At 40.9% G+C, this 18,764-nt stretch overlaps 2 protein-coding genes across 7 annotated transcripts; one reads left to right on the top strand and one right to left on the bottom strand.

Annotated features, from left to right (window-relative positions):
* Nucleotides 1–3: 3 nt before the first annotated feature.
* On the top strand, nt 4–14,702 carry UFSP2 (UFM1 specific peptidase 2). Of its 3 annotated transcripts, none has more exons than XM_040607858.1 (12): nt 4–47; nt 1,810–1,888; nt 3,739–3,919; nt 3,997–4,063; nt 4,309–4,463; nt 5,308–5,500; nt 6,982–7,128; nt 7,593–7,757; nt 9,119–9,243; nt 11,331–11,407; nt 12,833–12,957; nt 14,388–14,702. In XM_040607858.1, the coding sequence occupies exons 1-12, from the start codon at nt 6–8 to the stop codon at nt 14,472–14,474; spliced, it is 1,443 nt and encodes a 480-aa protein (XP_040463792.1). In that variant the 5' UTR covers nt 4–5; the 3' UTR covers nt 14,475–14,702. The 3 variants fall into 3 exon arrangements, with proteins under 3 accessions (XP_040463792.1, XP_040463718.1, XP_040463879.1); XM_040607784.1 differs by having other exon boundaries at nt 4,306–4,463; XM_040607945.1 differs by lacking the exon at nt 4–47 and adding an exon at nt 798–909 and having other exon boundaries at nt 4,306–4,463.
* On the bottom strand, nt 12,166–18,764 carry ANKRD37 (ankyrin repeat domain 37). 4 transcript variants are annotated; one of them, XM_040608309.1, is made up of 5 exons: nt 17,551–18,764; nt 17,102–17,254; nt 16,292–16,383; nt 15,521–15,750; nt 12,166–12,290 (listed from the first exon to the last, which is right to left on the bottom strand). In XM_040608309.1, the coding sequence occupies exons 1-5, from the start codon at nt 17,755–17,757 to the stop codon at nt 12,232–12,234; spliced, it is 741 nt and encodes a 246-aa protein (XP_040464243.1). In that variant the 5' UTR covers nt 17,758–18,764; the 3' UTR covers nt 12,166–12,231. The 4 variants fall into 4 exon arrangements, with proteins under 4 accessions (XP_040464243.1, XP_040464430.1, XP_040464511.1 ...); XM_040608496.1 differs by having other exon boundaries at nt 12,166–12,286; nt 17,551–18,506; XM_040608577.1 differs by lacking the exon at nt 17,551–18,764 and adding an exon at nt 17,370–17,527.

The raw sequence follows: 18,764 nt of genomic DNA, 5'->3' as shown, positions 1-18,764 counted from the left end.
GCAGGATGCGGCCGGGCCCGGCCCCCGCCGCGGCGCTGACGGACGTGGTGAGCCCGCCCCTCCCCCGGGGACCCCGCGGCGGGCTGGGGGCGGGGGGCTCGTCCTCAGCGCGGAGGGCGCTTTCGGGCGGGCCGGGGGCTGGCGCTAGAGGCTGCCCCGGCCGCTCCCTCCCGCTGGCAGGGCCGCGGGCCCGTCCTGTGGCGAGCGGGGCGGGCTGGGGGCCGCCGGCCCGCTCCTGCTGGGCGCTGCGCGGCGGCGGCTGGGCCCTCGGCCCCCGGGGCGCAGCTGGGGGCGGGTGGCGGGGCCCGGGCTGTGGCAGGCGGGGCAGGGGCGCCTCCGCGGAGCCCCCGCAGCCGCCCCCGCCGCCCCGCGGGAGCGCGGCCTGCCCGGCTTGTGGCGGGGGGGCGGCATCGTCCGCGACGGGCCGCTATCAGACGGCCAGATCCGCTCTTACTCCCCTTGCAGAGCTCTGCTGCTCGCTCATGAACGTGTGATAATGAAAATAAAAAAATAATTTTAAAAAATCTTTCACATCAACTGAGGCAAACTGTTTTTCACATGCTGGCGGTTGTGGATCCCACGCTCCAAGACCTTTGTAACGTAGAAACTGTTACCTGAAATAGTTCAGGATTATGCTGCAGGAATGTTAGGTGTTGCAATCTTGCCTTTTTGCTTTCTTGGAGTAAACTTTGTTACTCCAGAATCACGGAAACCTAAAAATCCTTTGCCCAAAGCTGAAACCGTAGATACTTATATTTTCATCAGGCATACGTATCTTTTTATCTATTTCTGCTTAGAACACTTCTAATGGAAAGGAAATTAGCCCTATGTTTCGTTGTTTCTGTTTCATGAATAATGGTAGCATTGCACCTGGGATTTTCCCATACTTTGTAAGCAAACAGTTATGCGGTAAGTCTTTCCAAAGGGTCTTAGTGTAATTTTTCTTACAGGTGTTTGGTGATGTTATTTTTTTAGACCAGTTAGTGCTGTAAAGCATTTCTTTTCATGGACTGTTAGACTGAGCAGTACCCACACATCTTCTGGGCCATTGTCACCTTTTGTTCCTCATTGTACAGGCATGGCGGTGGTGGTGTGTTGAACTTGCCCAGGAACTGATCTGGCTGAAAAAATTTTCTCTCAATAAAAGGGTGATTTTCCATCTGGATGAGTTATTTGATGAAGTTTGTGTTAAAAGGTCTGCAACGAGCAATTGTGGGGACGCAGAGCAGGGACTTTGGAAGGGGAAGGAAACAGCTGGGTGGTTTCTGTGCTGGCATAAGCAGCTTTTCTGTCAAATGTGAAACTCAGCGTGGGTTTTAGAGGTGGTGTGTATGTCCATTTTATTTTTCTTTTTTCCCCTGAAGCTGTGATTTCCTAACCAAGGCAAGTGCACACTTACAGATGTGCTTAACTACCTTTCTGCTGTAAAGCTCAGAGCAGTCCTTGGTTTACTTGATGTGGAAGAAGACCCATAAAATGGGAAAAATGACATTTGGAATTGAAACAGTAAAAACATTGACAGTTTACTCAAACTATTTCTAAATGGTGAAAGTGTAGAATTAAGACTTACTTGTTTAGTTAGGAAACGTGTGAAGGACTGTATTTGTAGCAGTACTGATGTAATTTAGGTACTGGCAACTATGTGCTGCTGTGCCGCTCACCAGTTTATTCTCTGGCCTTTTCTATCCTGAGCAGCTGCAGTAATTACCAGTGTGCTTGCATGCCATTGTATAATAACAGTTAATTGCAACTTCAGAAAACGCATGTTCAAATAACTATTAATTTTCATTGCTTCTTTTTTCTCCTTAGGTAATTCTAGAAGCTATGGACATACTCTTTAGAATAAGAGGAGGCTTGGATCTTGCATTTCAGCTAGCAACTATTGATGGTGTGTCTGTAAGACTATAATACAGATTTCTTAACATTTGTATAAATAACCTTTTATTAATTAACTAACTAGTTATGATGTTTATCTTCATGACATTTCACCAAATGTGAAGTGCTCCCTCCCAAACCCATAAAGATTAAGTACAAAAAATGTTTTTCTTTTTCTCCATTCATTTTGTGACAGTCATCTTCCATTGTATGGTTTTTTACTTTAATTTGAAGTAAAGTTTAAATTGCCATTTTTTTGGTCATTTCATTTATGTATTTTTGCTACTTATGGATCTGGTATTGGGATCACTTTTCAGTTTGAATCCAAAGTTGACCCTGAAATTCTAAACTAACAGAATAACTTAACAACAATGAATTTGGTTATAACAGGATGATATTAATAGTGCAGTTTTGAGCTTGTGGTCCAGTCTTTCTAGAGAAATAGAGAAGATGAACAAGCTAACTAGCTACTGAATTTAGGTGGGATTGGCTACTGCAATTCCATGTGATAATGAGGAACTAGACCACATGGCATTAAGAGGCTCCTCTAGTTCCACGTTTTTACAGTAATGTCACATTCATTTGGGAAAGGCTGCTCAAGGCTATTAGTGGCCATTGAGCTATCATAGGGTGGAGTGTGGTAGGAGAGTGTCTTCAGCTCGGTTGTAGCTCATTCTGCATCTTAAAAGGTCGTTTCTTTACTGGAAACTCTGAAGTCAGTGCCAGTGAACCTTGAAAAGGAACTTGGACTCATTTCAGTTCACAATATGGAATAGAAGTAGTGAGTAGGTTAGCCTAACGCATAGCAACTTTTTGTGAATTGCATCCTCAGAGAAAGGCTGTTTTGACTTTGTTTACAATGTAGTGAATTTTAAGCACAGTGAAGCAGAGTGATATTCGGATTGTCCCAAGTCCATGGTATTCACACCTGTTAGTGTGTAAATACAGCAGAGCGTTCCTTTGGAGGGCAGTGAGTTTTATCTTTTGGAGGAGTTCTGTTGGATTTTTCTATTACTGTAGTTTTTACAGACTTCTAGTGCAAAACTCAACTAATAGTGTCCAAATCTAATTTAATGCATTAAAGAAGTAGAATTCAGCATAGACTTTGATAGCTTGTCAGGCTTTGTATAATGTGTTGCATTCTAAGTAATGGTTTTTAATCTCCCCTGTGAGGCAAGCAATGCTGGTAATGTGCAAAAGTTGCTCTTTTGTATCCAGTGTTGATTCAGGTTGTAATGAGTGGGTGAAACTTAAAAAGTAGAGTCAAGCTCTGAAAGACAGCTGTCTGTACAGTTAATAAGGATTCAAGCTGACCAGGGTGTGGCTTACAGTCACAGATTAATGTTGGCCAGAATTTGGTCTGCAGCTGGAGTGTAGGCCCTGCTTTTCCAAAAATTTAGTATGTTTTTGGTTTGTATTTCTGAATAATTACTTGAAGTCAGAAACATGTGACTCAGGTTGAATCTTCCCAGGATTTACTCAAAAGACTAAATATAACCATATAGAGAAGTTTGTCTGTACACAGAAGTTTGTAGCTGTAGGCTTGGTTAAGAGTTACTGGTGTGAGAATCGACTACAGTATAGGTTATTCTTCTGTCATTTGTTCAGCTCTTCATATTTGGCAGCGTCTGAGAGAAACGGTACGCTTTTGTTCAGGCAGGTATCTGTGTGAATGTCTGAGACAGACCTGCTAAGTGCAATCCTGTCTCAGTTTTTGTTTACATAGCCATTTTTGTGATCATAACAGCACTTAAGGTTCTTTTCGAAAACAAAACACATCCAAAATTTTAAAAATACACGCCCAGCATCTGTAATGAAAGTGAGGGGATTTTCTAGGCTAATTGTATCCTTATTGTGTTTCAGAGGCATCAACAAAAAAGGCATTAGGATATGTTTTCAGTGATCTTGCAAACAAACTGTCCTCAGATGTTCTTGTATTAAGAATTTGCCACAGTTCGGTCTATGTGTGGCCTAACAGTGGTGTGAACACTGTTCCAGAGCTGACCGATGAGTCTGCTTGTAAGGAGATAAGACGATTTATACAGTAAGTATGTTTTTAAATTATTTTTTAAATAGATTAATTTCATATTATAGAAATTTCTCTTTCTGTTGATACTTCAGATTTGATCAAGATGAGGAGACCAAACGAAAGCTTGGCAAAAGAAAGGATAAAAAGTTACAAGATACGGTATGTGTCTCATCACACTGATAAATTTCAGCAGACAACCTATCATTTAAACATTTTTAGCATGAACGCAGAGATCCACTTACAGTAGATCATCACGTAGAAGATTGTCTTTAACATTACTAGCTCTTTTTTAACCCAGGTATTTCACTGCTGAGTTTGATACCAAATATCTAGTCTTAATTTTGCCGCCTTGATGCCTGTGTTTGTTGGAGATATACTATTGGTGTCTTCATTCTCTGCAGCAGCAGATAGTCAATGTAGACCTGATGCTGGAAATGACATCTCCGCTAGCTCCTTTGGCTCCAGTCATTGAAAGGGAAAATAAGGAGCACCACTACATAAATATGAAGTTACCAGTTGATGTGGTTGTGTCTGTTTCTCCAGAAGAAACATGGGGAAAGTAAGTGCTACCCTGAACTTCTAATTTTTCAGCTTCATTTCTGCTTTTTCTTGAAATAATGAAGTAAAGCGATATCATTGATCAGTTTAATGAAGTAGCATATGCTGTTTTTATAATGGAACTTAACTGTGTTAATTTCTAAATTAATTAACTGTGTTAATTTAATAATAATAATTAAAAGCTCCTCTAGACAGCTGTTAGCTTTAATAATCTTGAGACACAACCCTTCTGCTATCTAGAAAAAATTCAGTTTATCAGTGCCTGATAGATTGGATAACTCATAGCCATTGCTTAGTAAGGAATTGGGAAAGTCAGGAAGATGTTCTGAAAATTCTTGTAGTATGTGAGTGTGTGTAGAAGCAAGAGCTGGTATGTGTTTGATGAGTATTTGTAATCCCAGCACTATGTTAGGGGCTCCAGCTGGGTGGGTGAAGGTGGAAAACTTTATAGAGTCTTCCTCTGTATTTTTTCCTCACATTTTTTCTATAGGAATTGGCTCTGAAGGATGCTAATGAGGTGGATAAAATGCAAAAAAAACCAAACCCATATAGTCATACGTATAACTTTTGTTTTGGCAAATGCTCATAATGGTTGTGTTCCTGATGGAAGTACTTGCAGTTTGGAGGGTTGAATCACTGGGGAGTAGTTTCTGTGTGCAGACATGCTTCGAGTAAAGCATGGTGAGGTTGTGTCTGTCTTTGTGGGAGTGGGAACATGGAGGTAGTAAGTTCCTCAGAACAGATGCAAATACACATGTACGGATTGTATAACTGTCAGAGCTAGGAGAAAAAATGATCCACTGTCGCTGTTCTACTTTAAAAGTATTCTCCCTTATACTTTGCAGGGTACAAAATCTTCTGGTGAAAGCAATTCACAGGCAATTAAATGACATGGAAAGGTGCATCATGAAATATGTGAAGGGAACATCAATTGTGGTACCAGAACAATTTCATTTCATGTTACCTGGAAAAAGTCAGCTCGTAACAATCTCGTATCCTACAGGTATTTCAGATGATCAACTGGAAAGTTACAGAAAGGTAAAGCCAACAAATACTAGCAGAACCTGATTTAAATCATTTTTATTATTATTTAATTATTATTATTGTAACTGAAGCAGCAGTGAAGCTTTTCATTTAGCCAATGTAGAATAAATACTAACAGATACTGCTATATTTTTGGTTAATTTTTATTATAACTGAAGCTGTATACTGAACATGGAAGCCCGATTTATCAGAAGTTATTTTATAAAATGTGCCAGATATCATTTTTCTAAGGGAACAGTAGTAACCTTAAAACTATATAGGATTTGGTTTAGATAGGTTTTATCTAAATTATACTTCTGGTACTGTATTCTTTGAATTTCTCCACTTCCATGTCAGAATATCAAATTGCTTGTAGTGTGATGTTATTTTCAGGCTTTAACAGATGTCCAGAAAGGTTTAGGGTTGGGTTTTTTTATTTGATTTGGTTTCTTTCTTGGGTTTGGTGTTACTGGGGTTTTTGTTTGTTTGTTTTGGGGACCTGCTTTTTGTGGCTGGCAGCTGACCAGCCTTAAGCTGGCTTTTGTTTGGTTGGGTTTTGCCCTCTGTGTTGGCACATCTAGAAAAAAGAATACGGATGGGGCAGAAGAATGTTCTGATGTGGTGCTCCTTTTGGACAGAGACATGTACCTGGCTGATGCCGGTTCAGGTCACGCAGTTACACACACTGAGAGTGGGGAAAGTCTCCTGCCGCCTTAGAGGTGTAGAAGCCATGGGGACTTTTCATTTTCTTCTTCCATGTGAAGCATTGCTGGGTGTATACAACCTGATCTATTCCTTGCATTTGCAGAGGCCTCGGGCATCGGTGGCACGTTACGTCTTTCCTGCTCTCTGTCTGCTGTTGAGTTTTACCCACTGACTGCGAAGTGTCACTGTAGCTAATTAGTTGGGTTCAGTTTTGGGTCATTGGCGTAAAATGTATTTTATCCTAGATGATATCATCATTCTTTTCACTTCTAAGCTCTGTGAAATTAGACAACATCTCTTCAAATGTGGCTGCTGTGTTGTAAACAGCGCTGAGGAGATTTAAAAATAGACTGAATCTGCTTAAAGTCTTTTTTCTTACTTTGCCTCAGTATGTTGCATTTGTATGTCTTATTAGTTAAGATTATAATTCAGAGTGTGTGTCTATACTACTTCATAGATAAAACTGTAATCCTTTTCTATCATGGTGTATTTTCTCATACTTGCACAAGATGCTTGTCACTCATGGCGTCTTCAGCGGGGCTCCCGCAGCAGGTGTTCTGATCAAATAGTGGGCCCTTTAGGTAGGAGGTAAGCCTGCACAAGCTTCCTGTGAGAGGTGAGATCTAGTAGTAAATGAACATGCTGGATGTTTAATAAAGCAGATTGTAATGTATCAATTCGCTAAACCGTGCTGTTAAAATTGTTTGTATTCATTGTTACTTACAATGTGATGTTTCTTTTAATCCAGAATTTGAATCGTGCTCTTTATTTTTATTTGAACTTGCCTGTAGGAATTGCATGAGTTATTCAATCTGCCTTGTGACAGACCGTATTTCAAGAGAGCAAACGCTTATCATTTTCCAGATGAACCATATAAAGATGGATATCTCAGAAATCCACATTTACATCTAAATTCACCTGGTACAGAGGCTGGTATGGTAAGTTTAAATTGAAACATTTGTGGAAAAGTACTCTTTATTTTACTTGAGATTTGTTATTAAAAGAAGTCATTTAGTAGTCAATATGGTATAGATGAGAAAGTGAAGCAACTGACTTGGCCTTTTTAGCATATGAGCTTTCTCTGCACAAAATGATATTGCTTTGGCTATGTGGCTGTATTTGTCCCAAGGAGATTCTATTTTCTTGGAAAAGGATGTGCATGTGTTTTTAGCATGTGTTTTAGAAGTTTCTCAGAACCAGGACTAGAAACTAAAACTGTGAATGGAGGTGTTTAGGAGACAAAACCAGGAGTAATCGTATGTGAATAACAAACCTTCAGTTCTTCCAACGACTTGTAATCCCCAACTGAAAGCTTTTACAGTCCAAGTGACGAGTCGTATGACTTGGCTGAAAATTGATGCAAGCGTGATCAGATACATTTGTATTATCCCTTTCTGTGCAGGTTTATTTAGTACATGGTGTATATAGTTATCACCACTATATGCAGGATCGGATTGATGACAGTGGCTGGGGCTGTGCCTATCGGTCTTTGCAGACAATCTGTTCTTGGTTCAAGCAGCAAGGTTATTTTGATACACCTATACCAACACACAAGGAAATTCAACAGGTACAGAACGTTTAAGCAGATTAACTGTTTTGTGTATATTTGTCCAGAAAAGTTTGCACAGCATATTTTTAAAATATCAAATTCATATATTGTAGACCTCAGATTTATGTGATATTTTTATCTCTTAAATTGAACTACGGTAGTTCTGAATTATTATTTTTAACAAGTTTTGTTATAGGAGATCTGTCTCCAAATGTTTATCAGCATTGGGTGACATGATCTGTATGAATAAGACTTATTAAAATAGTCTTCTAAATATTTCCTTGGATTAATGTTTTATTAGAAGCTGAGATTATGACATGTTCACTGTTCTTGCCAAATGAAAGAAAACAACCCAATGAATGTATCGTACTAAAATAATTTTTTAAACTTACTTTTGTATTCGGTGACAGCTGGATTAGTTCCCCAGATGCTATGCATTGATTTACTGCTACCTTTTGCAACTTTGCCTCTGAGAGTAGTGGGCTTGTCCTGGTTTTTAACTTGTCCTTCACTTCTTTTTCTATTGTGAAATACCCGAATTCTATACCTGAATATGTTCATTTTTTAGCAGCACTGAAGAAGAACTGTAGACTTGGGTAGCTAATATTGATTGTATGCCTAGGAAGAAATAGTGCAATTGGCTTCAGTTTTCTAAAAATAGTACGTTGTGTTATTTACTGAACATTTTTAGCAAAGTTTGGTTTGGGTCATAATACAACTTTCATCGTACCTAACAGGGGTGTGAGCACTAAAGTTTAAGCTGTGTTTGCTGAACATTTCTCAGTCCACACCTAAAGCTAAAAGCAACTGAAGTCCATGCACTCCTGTAGTATTTTCAGACATCTAGAAGAGGGCAGCAGCCTTCAGGAGACTTTGTGGGCTTTGTATCCTGAGCGGAAAAGGCCCTTCTCGAGTGCTGCATGTAACATACAAGGCTCAGAATGGAGAAGAGTTTAAAATAAATCACAACCCTCAGTGTATTTCAGTTGGCCTCTTCCTCAGAGCACTGTTTCATGGATCCTTTTCTGAGATGCTCTGAGTGGGAATCCAGGTACTTCAGTCTGTGAAGTGGCTTCTGCAGGACAAACGATGCACTCCATGATTAGACAGCTCAGCGCTCACCATCCCAGCCTGGAGTCTGCCTATGGACCCGGGGTTATATTCTGTGCTTGCAGGCACTGTTCTATATTAGCATTCAAGTAACATTTCCAAAACAGAACTGCAATGAATGAATTCAGCATCGTTTTGTCTGGTTTTGACTGGCTAGGATCAAAATACGTTCCCATATATATAAACCAACTTTGTTCACAAAAAGTGGTGGAATTGCCTACTATATGTTGTTGATGTTTGTTTTTATTCTTTCTGATGATGTTGCAAAGGCACTGGTTGATGCTGGAGACAAGCCTGCAGCATTTGTTGGGTCACGGCAATGGATTGGTTCAATTGAGGTACAGCTTGTTTTGAATCAGCTTTTTGGAATAACATCAAAAATAATATTTGTCAGGTAAGAATCAATATCTGTTCAATAGCTCAGTAATTATTAAAAAGACTGAATGCTTTAAAATGCAAATTATCGTTAAAATACATGGGAGAATAGGGAGAATAAAAGAGATAATAAATCTTTTAAGGGTTCCTTGTTCATAAACCCTGTATTCCTGCCTTTGGTTGTGCTGAGTGCTTACAGATGAAGGTGTTGCTAAATTTCTTGGTGGGGGTTGGGGTTCCAGTTTGCAGTTGCTATAAATTGCTTAACGATATTCAAACTCATGTGGAATTCAACCTATTCCTTTGCATCACAAACAATCTTTGAAGCAGGCACGTGCTCTGGCAGTCATAATGAACTGAATGCACACTGACAGTAAATTATTACTTTGTCCAGGGAGCTAACCCATGAGAGTGCAGGATTGAGGCAAATTGTTGAGCAGCCTGGAAATAGCGTTCTCTTTTTCTGGGTTTGTGTGACAGATAAAACAAGGGATTTGTTTCCATTCTGACAATCTGATGCACTCATACACAACACAGAACCCTAGAAATATATTTGGGAGAAAAAGAATAATGTTCAGCACTTATCAGAAGTAAAACGACTGGATTTTTATCATTTAAGCAGCACTAAGCAGGCTAACAAATCCCTGAATGTTTTGTGATAAATATGGTTGTGACATAAAGAATATATACTAGCTTAGTGTGTATGAAAATTCTAGTCAAACAAAAAACTACTCATTAGTTATGTTTATTTAAAATAAATTTTACTGTAGATATTGTAAAAGAACATCTGAGTGTGGTGAATCTTAATGGTAGGAAAATAGTTCCGTTCTTCAGTATTCTGTAAAGCTTTATACAGCCAATTTTAATCTTTTTTGTTCCAGAGCTTGTATTTGCAGATGATCCACGTATTATTTATAGCAGCTGTGACAGGCCCTGCCAGTACCAAGATTTTTATTCCTTCACATAAGAATATAGAATAGATTCCTTTCTGAAGTGGGTAGAATTGCTCATGGTGCTGCTACAAGGAAGCAGCAGTGTTTTTCAGGATTAGGAAAAGCCAGCATCACTACCATGCTGAGAAGAAATATCATGCATCTTTTTCGGCTGGTCACTGGCAGTGGATAGCATTTTTTTCTTGGCCTTATTTCCAGCTAGCACCTCTAACTCTTCATGGAAATAAGACTTCACAGCTGCGCCAGCAACACTAGTACTGAATCTGTTACTGTAAATGCACCATTTCCCAGAGTTCTGGTTTTGTACTGTCCGCATTTAATCTCTCTCTCCAAGAACATGAGAAGCAGGCAAACGAGCTTTCTTTGGGCTTTTGAAAGGTTAACCACTACATGAAGAAATATAAAGACAAGATATTAAAGATATCTGTATTTATTTCCTTGCCTAGCTTCTGTCACCACTTTTGGGAGTACTGTCAGTCTTCTAAGGGGAGTACGCGTCTGTCAGCTCCAGATCTTGGAGTATGTGCACATATTGTGTGTGTGCCTTTCTCTTCCATGCGGGCTCCTTTTGTCTGTGGCTGGTCCCCGTAGTTGAAAACGAAAGCAAGGAGATCAGGACAAAGCTAAGTTCAGTGTTGCTTTGAACAGATGACTAATGTTATCTGAGATTTGATTTTATTTTTTTTTAAACCAGCTTGGGTATGAGTACTGCAATTGCTGGTGCAATTACAGTGGAAACCTATCTGAAGAGGTGTCATTACAAACACCTGTATTGACATCTTACTTTTGTTGTTTCTGATGAATTTCTGTTACTTCAGACTGCCTTGCTGACAGGTGTAGCCAGTCTGTTTTTCAGCCACTTGGAGGGACCTGTGGGGGTTTACCAGCTGCCCCTGCTGTAGGAGACAAGCAGCAGACACTACAGAAGCTGGGTGACTCAAAGCGCTCCAGTGGCAGCTAGGCTTACAACGGACACGTTGGGCCAACCAGAATCTGTACATAGCATTAAAAACCTTTTTTCTGATTGTCCTGGAGTGTTTACACAGGAACACTCTAAGCCACTTTTTAATCAGTTACCTTTACGGTTAATGAGTATAATGGGTAGAGAATTAAGCCTAGGGAGGATGACAAATATATTGTTTTTCTTACCTAGCCAAGGTTCTGAACTAGCGTTGCAAGGAAGAGAGCTTGCTAATCATTTCAAGACTGAAGGAACTCCAGTTATGATCGGTAAGTGCTCAAGGATTGAAGAATGGTGATGAAAGTGCATGGCCTCCCTATGATGAATTTCATTTTGGTTAGAATTCATTGTTTGCTGTGCAAGAGCTAATCAAAACTCTAGATAAATTTAAAACTATGCTATTGCCAAGGGAGCCTAGAAAATGATACAATTTAGTCTGGCTGGTATCTTTTCACTTGGTATTTCTCCCAAGCTCAGTATTAAACCTGGTAAGAAAAAAGTTCTCTAAATGATGCTCTTAAAAACTGTTGTTAAAGTCAGAATGCGAGAGCTGACCTTTGCTCTCTAGAGGAGCAGAAGTTCATACAGTTCCCCAGAACTTCCCATCACAGAAGAGTAGTGTTTATCTGGCTTTGAAGAGAAGAGTATTAGCCAAATTGTTTCCAAGACAAGTTTTAATAATCTGAAATGCCGTTTGTAAGAATGCTGTAACCTTAATTGAACTATTTCAAAGACAGCTGTCATTTATAAAGTGAAGAATATTGAAATACCATTTTCAGCTTTAATAAAATTTTAGCAGTTTTCGCAATCCGTATTTGGCACTCCATAAAGACAGTGTTAATCTCTCAAATTAGAGGTGCTAGAAGTCCAGATTTTGGTATGAAATATTCTTGTCCTTTCAGCAGCCTTTTTGTCCAAATGTCAATAATTTAGAATCCTATTATTGAAAAATCTTTGTAACTTATCCTTCCCTGTAATGCTGTCTTGCAGAGTTGTTTATTTTGTTATTGCAAGGGTGCAGGTTGGCTTTTTCGGTGGGTTTTGAAGATTTTATTTTTTTTTGCTTGTGTTCTTTTAGGGGTTTTTGCAATTCCTATCTGTTGTGTGAAGTCATTACTGTGGTATCCCAAGGACGTAAACTCCTCATGCTATCTGAAAGAAACATGCAAGAGTCAACCTGTGGCCAGCTGACCAAAATACCCCTTTTCCCTGTTTGCAGGCTAGAGAGAGGGGAGTCAGGAATTACTGCTCTGCCCCTAACAGCCATTATGGAGCTTAGTAGAGAACAGCAGATAACCCTTACGCAGAAATTCTGATTTCTGTTCTTAATCTTTTTACAACCAGGAAGTTTTCCAGATCGCTTTTCTGCAGTTAAGTTTCTTTAAAGAAAAAGTGAGCAAAACAGATGTTTGAAATATTAGTGCCTTCATCTGGTGGAAGTGTTAAGGACTCAAACCGCCTTGACGACACGGAAGAAATTTGGAAAGCAAATTCTGTAGTTGTAGTAAATAAAGTAAAATAAGTCATCCTCCCTAGTTCTAGTAAAGATAATGTATGTAGAACAGCTTCAGAATAATTTTGCTATCCAGGCTCATCTGTTAATAGAAAGTGTTGATGTACATTTTTTTTAGGCTTGCGCATTTTAGCCGATCTCCGTGAAAAATTCTTAGAAATTTGTGTTCCTCCTGTTTTAGGTGGAGGTGTTTTGGCTCACACAATATTAGGAGTGGCTTGGAATGAGGTTACAGGGCACATAAAGTATTTGGTTCTGGACCCACATTACACTGGAGGAGAAGATCTGCATGTTATTTTGGAAAAGGTGAGACTTGATGCACATATGTATACACACATCCACACATGTATGTCTATATACATGTATTTTGGCATTAAACAAATAATGTACAGCCAAATACGAATTGGCTGTTCTATGGGTCCTCTGTTCCTTGTGGAGGAAGTGCTGATCCAAGTTAACCTGCATATATACTACTTATTGTTAGTTTCTGAAACTTGGTGTCTTTGGAGAAGACATATTCAGTCAGCAACTACAAAAAATTACTATAGCACAAAGAAATGTTCTTTCTCTAAATTAAACCATCTCCCCTTTTACCTGGTAATACAATACAGTAAATGTGTTTGGTATTTTGAATGCAACAGAAAAATCTGTTCAGCCTGTAAAATGCTGTTACTGAAGCAGAGAAGATAACCATTTATTTAAAATTTTTAAAAATGCAGAAAAAGAAATCCAACACTAGGCATTCTCCTACTAGGCCTTGAACTAAATTTAAAGGGCAGATACTGAGCTTTTTTGAAAGTCTGGGAAAACTCTGAAGAGCTAAAGGGTACGTAATGTTATTTCCATATTTAAAGCCACTAAAAGGGATGACACAGCATGATACAAAACAGCAAATGTGGTGTCAAAACTGAAAATGGCTAAATAATCCTGTAGCTGCTTAGTAATCTTTTTTTTTTTTTTTCTGTTCTTCATACTAAGTTGCAAATAGCAAGTTTTATTGTATTTCTGACACCCTTGGGTTAGGCCCAACTGAAAAAGCTGTTGAAACGTTTTGCTAGCCCTATGATGATCAAAGGGTGAAACGAATACAGAAAGAAACCATTTCCAAAGAACACCTGGAACCAAAGGCTGTTACAGCTACAAGGTGTTCAGGAATGGTCCAGGAGGATAAAACATATGCAGAACCCCCGTTCCTCATCAGAAGTAGTGGGGGAGGAGAGGAACTGAGGTTGACTGTAAGTTTGTAGCTCTTTTATTCAAAAACCCCTTGTACAATTATGTGGTACTCTGCAAACTTAGGAGCGATGTTACACTGTTTTTCTGCTAAAGCACGATAAACAGCGGCGCTTGTATCTTCTGATAGTAAGAGCTCTGTTTGGCTCTGAAAGATCAACAAGAGAAATGGAAACTATGAGAATGACAGAGTTTCAGAATAATATTAGTCTTTCTGTAGCAGCTGAAGGAAGTGGGGGAGAGGGAGAAAAAGATGCTGTTTTTTAGGAACTGCGCTGGTGTGGGGAGGGAGGAAGCGGGAGAGAGAGAGACTGTTTTTCAATAATGTGTTTCCAGGTATTTAGAGAACTTCCTGAAAACTGTGTGTCATTGCGTTCTATAGCTATTTGAAAGTAATTCTTACAGCTTAGATTAAAATTATTAAAATAAAATAGATCCAATAGTAGCAGACAGTGTTTAAATCTAAGAATTCTGGTTTTCCTATCTTGCTTGTTCTTGGACAGGGCTGGTGTGGCTGGAAGGGCCCGGAGTTTTGGAACAAGGATGCCTATTATAATCTGTGCCTACCTCAACGACCAAAAACCATTTAAATTCCACTCTTATGCTGGAACATACTAAGCCAAGCCACAATAGTAGCTAAACTAGATACAACTGTCTTGTTATTTATCAAAATAATGCTTTAAGTCAGTCATAGAAATGTTGCTTGAGTAATTTAAATTAAGAAATACTTTTTTTTTTTAATGAAACCTCTAAAAAATAAGAGTTATCTGCTGTGAACTGTATTTCTAAGTTACCTAATAAATGTATTTGTAATTCTTCTTTTGCTTAGGACAATTTTATGTTTATATAGCATTTTTTGTTATGCCAAAAACTTTACAGATTAAATGCCCAATCCTTTTATTTTATGGAATTCTTTCTTGCTGAGAAGATGAACTGTCCTTTCCCTTCAAGTTCCATATAACCAGCTGTCTTGTGCACTATGAATCTGTTCAAAAGCACTGTTTGCTGCTGGAACTGTTGATAACAGTGTTTTAGAAGAGGAATGGGAGAAAAATGGCTATATGTACTGAATTTTATGAACTTTGTTCTCATATTTACACAAAAAAAATGTGAGAGAATTATTATATGCTCATTTATTTATAGCTGTATGAATACAACTATTCTAGAAAAAAAAACCCAACAAGCAACAACACAGTCTTCTTTAAGAAGTAAAAATAAACAAGCTTTCCTCCCTCTCAAAAGGAGACAGTGCACCGGCATGCACGCACATACAGCCTAGTCATGTTTCTTCAGACTTCAGATTCCCCTTGATTTCATTGTGGGGTTACAAGCTGTTTCTTTTGTCAGCTAGGAGACAAGATCTGTCATATGAACAAAGAATAAATCTGTAGCTACTCCATCAGTACGCAGTAAAAGTACCTACCATTTCTTCCCTGCCACCCCCATTAGTGTTTTCCATAGCATGCCCCATGTACTATCCATTTTTTATAAGAACCATAAATACCTATGCAAGTTAATCCTTACTAGCTGGCTTCTAAAGCCAACTGCTACCTATCTAACACCAAATTTATGTACTTAAATGCTAAAAGCATTAAAAAATATTTCTGACTTTTAGTAAACTAACAGTATTACCCACCATCTGATCTTCTCCGCTTCCTGCTTACGGACCTGCTGGTTTGATTTTCTTGTTTCTGCACAGCTGGATTCTCTCTCGGCAAGCCATGTCTGTCACCGCGTGGGTAGCCAGACTGTCCTCTCTGTTTCATTGTCTGAGTGTGCTGAATTATTGTGAGGAACTTGGCACATTCCAGAAAGCCGTAAGCCAGTGCGAGGTCTGCTGCTGTTTGTCCACTGTTGTTGCACAAACTGGAACACACAATTAACAATAACCATGCGATTAAATTGGACTGCGTTATGAGCAAGCACTGAGCAAGATTAATTATGTGGTGACTTTAGATAGAGGTGTAAAAATAAGTATGGAGTATCGGTACCAAGAAGGCTTGTCAAGGATTGCATGGGGCTCTACTCGTACGGAGGGCTGGTATTCAATGCAACAAGGAATAATTATTTTAAAACAGATTTGTCATCAGACTATGACTGGCTTAGTATATCAGAAAGGCAAGAGGAGGGTGAGCACAGCATTAGTCAGAATGGAAAACTAGCAAGGAGAATTTATGATCAGGAATATTCTCTTAGCAGTTACTGTAGAGGTCTTTGATGTGGAACTAAGCAGCAGCATACAGTCTGTGCTGCTTTGGTGTTTATGTCTCTGGCAGTTTTTAATACTGCTCTTATGACTATAGTTGTGCCACATTTACAGTCTTGGCATGCACACTGAACAAGAAAAAGTACATGTAAAATGTGTGTATCCTTTGATACTGAAATGACTAAATGTAATTCAACTTACTCAATTTTGGCATCGCCAGCAACAAGGAGAGCAAGACATTCCAAACTCCCAGCTTTTGCTGCTTTGTGAATCGGGGCTTCTCCAAAGCAATCCTAAAAACACAATTTATACATAACCATCACCTGAAGGAAGGGGAAAGGGATGAAGCTATCTTGTTCTCCAACATGACTGTTCACGGAGCGTTAGTCTGTAGAAGTGTTACTCTGTATACCAGTCTGCTGTGAGTTGAGAGAGAGATCAAAGGAATATAGCTAGTAAAGAGTACTCAGGAACTGCCGTTAAATATTTAGTGTATTCATCACAGCAAAGTAGGAATACTGTTGCGTGCAATACTCGTTCAACTTTTACCTTCTAAAAGATTATTTACACAGAATCCACTCTATGCTGATTACTGGCATCTTTCAGCATCATTCAGGGATTGCCGTGACCAACAGCTTGCTGCTACTGGCTCAGAAGTATAAACAAATTAAACTTCACAGCTAGAGGAAGAATCCTTATGGGGTGACAATTTCAGAGGAAAAAGGAGTACTCATTTGTGTAAAAGAATTTAGTTATTTTGACATCTGTACAGCACAGTAAGAGTGAAAATTGCATTATACATAGTAAATGAAATCATTTACATGGCACACAGAGGATTTCTGGTTCATCCCTGAATAAAGTTACTCTAAAATAAGCAACCCCAGGTACTTCATGCACCGCAACTGTGCATATAAACCCTCTCTTAGATAAAAAAATACGTAAAGAATATAAATTGGATTTACTGACATGCCAGACCGGAAGGGGAGAAGCAAAACTTCTGTATTTTTTTACCTGTTGATTCAAATTCGCTCCTGTCTGCAGCTGCCAAAGTAGGAAGAAAGCTTCACCACCACAAGCAGCCAAGTGAGCTGGAGACTGACCAAAGGCATCTGCAGGTGCGTTCACACCGGTTCCTGCCTCGAACAGATTGCTGAAGCTACCAGACTAAACCAAATAAGATGGAAATAAATAAATAAATAAAGCACACCGTTATTGCCAGCCTAAGCCACGGCAAGCCTAAGAACACCGAACCGTAGCAGAAAACATCCCCCCATCGGACCTCTACGTTCCTTGAGAGTGCCCGTTTTCCAAAAGCAATGCAATGCCTTTTTTGGCTTTTAAATCTCATAACCAGAAATACCGACCGGCACCCGGCAGTGCCCAGCCTACCCAGGAGCAACCCCGGGCAAACCGCGCCCCGCACGGTTCCGCAAGAGACCGACCTCCCCCCCCCGCCTCACCTCCGAGGCGCAGCCCAGCGCCAGCATCGCCCCTCCGCGCCGGGGTGGCCGAGCCGCGGGGCCGCTCTGCCCTCCGCCGTGCCCCGCGGGTGCAGCGCAGCGGAACGGCCGGCCCAGCGCCCGCCCACCGCGGCCGGCACCGGCACGTCCACCGGCGGGCGGGGGGAGCCGCCCGGCACCAGCGCCCGGCCCAGTGCGCGGCCGCATTGGCCTCCCGCGGGGGAGCGGCGCCGGGAGCGGGGCCGGGAGCGGAGCCGGGAGCGGGCGGGGCGGCCATGGCGAGCGGGGCGGCCCGGCACGTCCCGCACACACTCGCGGCCGCGCCGGGGGGCGGCCGCCCGGGGCCCCCTCCTGCCGTTGTCACCGCGGGGTCAGCGGTCCCGGTCCCCAGGTTGCTGCTGCCAGGCGCCACGCCCGCAACGTGCCTTAGCGCGGGTTCCGGAAGGCTGGATCTGGGCGGATTTGGACCTAGGAAAGGAAAAAATAGAGGATTAACTTGGAATTCTTCCCCAAAAAAAGCTTGAGTCAGCATAAAGCAAACCCTGCTCTCCTCCCGCCCCAGCGCTGCCACTGGGCTCAGGAGCCTGCACAGGTAGGACACATCCAGCCCCGGCTTCCCGCTGGGGCACACACCACAGCACGGGCATCACCAGTCTGAGTGGGACTAGCACTGGTGATGGTGCCGGTCGGGACAGCCACCTACTACATCTCTGTCCAAAACACACTGGCAAAACTTACACTTCATTGTCACTTCCTTGAGCGCTACGTGTCCCGAGGGACGCTCGGGCCACTATGGGCCACTGTCACAAAGAAGCTTTCCACCCATAGACCTTTCTGTGCTGGAGACCAGAACCAGCCACAACCGTACCCAAGAGTTACCATCAAAAGGAACTGCTTGGTATCTATTTTGAACATGGTGACAGCGACGTTTCATGGTGACACACCTGCTTTCCCCCCACAGAGCATCAGCACCAGGTGTTTGTGGGCATTGGGAAAGGCAGGGGTGGGAGAGCTCAATGCTCCATCACCATCTGCTTCGAGTTTTCAAAAACAACTGCGTGACTTCATTTTGCACGGACACAGTCTTTGCTCAGATTATGTTTAAAAGCAACTGCCTGTAAATCGAATCGGACAGAGGATTCAATTACCACTAATCATGCTTCGCAACTGAAAGCCTGAAGAGGAACAAAGAGCACCTTAACGCAGTGTGCAAG

The sequence above is a fragment of the Falco naumanni genome, chromosome 1, assembly GCF_017639655.2.
Source record: "Falco naumanni isolate bFalNau1 chromosome 1, bFalNau1.pat, whole genome shotgun sequence".
Classification (NCBI taxonomy): domain Eukaryota; kingdom Metazoa; phylum Chordata; class Aves; order Falconiformes; family Falconidae; genus Falco; species Falco naumanni.
Note: the sequence above shows the minus strand (reverse complement) of the source record. Positions and strands in the feature narration are given on the sequence as shown.

Excerpts from the sequence above, each read along its gene's own strand:
- UFSP2 (XM_040607784.1), top strand. The coding sequence starts at position 6 with ATGCGGCCGGGCCCGGCCCCCGCCGCGGCGCTGACGGACGTG. Across the intron at positions 7,758-9,118 it reads CACACAAGGAAATTCAACAG|GCACTGGTTGATGCTGGAGA; the intron begins GTACAGAACGTT and ends GATGTTGCAAAG. Across the intron at positions 9,244-11,330 it reads TCAAAAATAATATTTGTCAG|CCAAGGTTCTGAACTAGCGT; the intron begins GTAAGAATCAAT and ends TTTCTTACCTAG.
- ANKRD37 (XM_040608309.1), bottom strand. The coding sequence starts at position 17,757 with ATGCGGCCGCGCACTGGGCCGGGCGCTGGTGCCGGGCGGCTCCCCCCG. Across the intron at positions 16,384-17,101 it reads GAGCGAATTTGAATCAACAG|GATTGCTTTGGAGAAGCCCC; the intron begins GTAAAAAAATAC and ends TTGTGTTTTTAG. Across the intron at positions 12,291-15,520 it reads GAAGCGGAGAAGATCAGATG|ATAGCATGAGGAGTTTACGT; the intron begins GTGGGTAATACT and ends TGTTTCTTTCAG.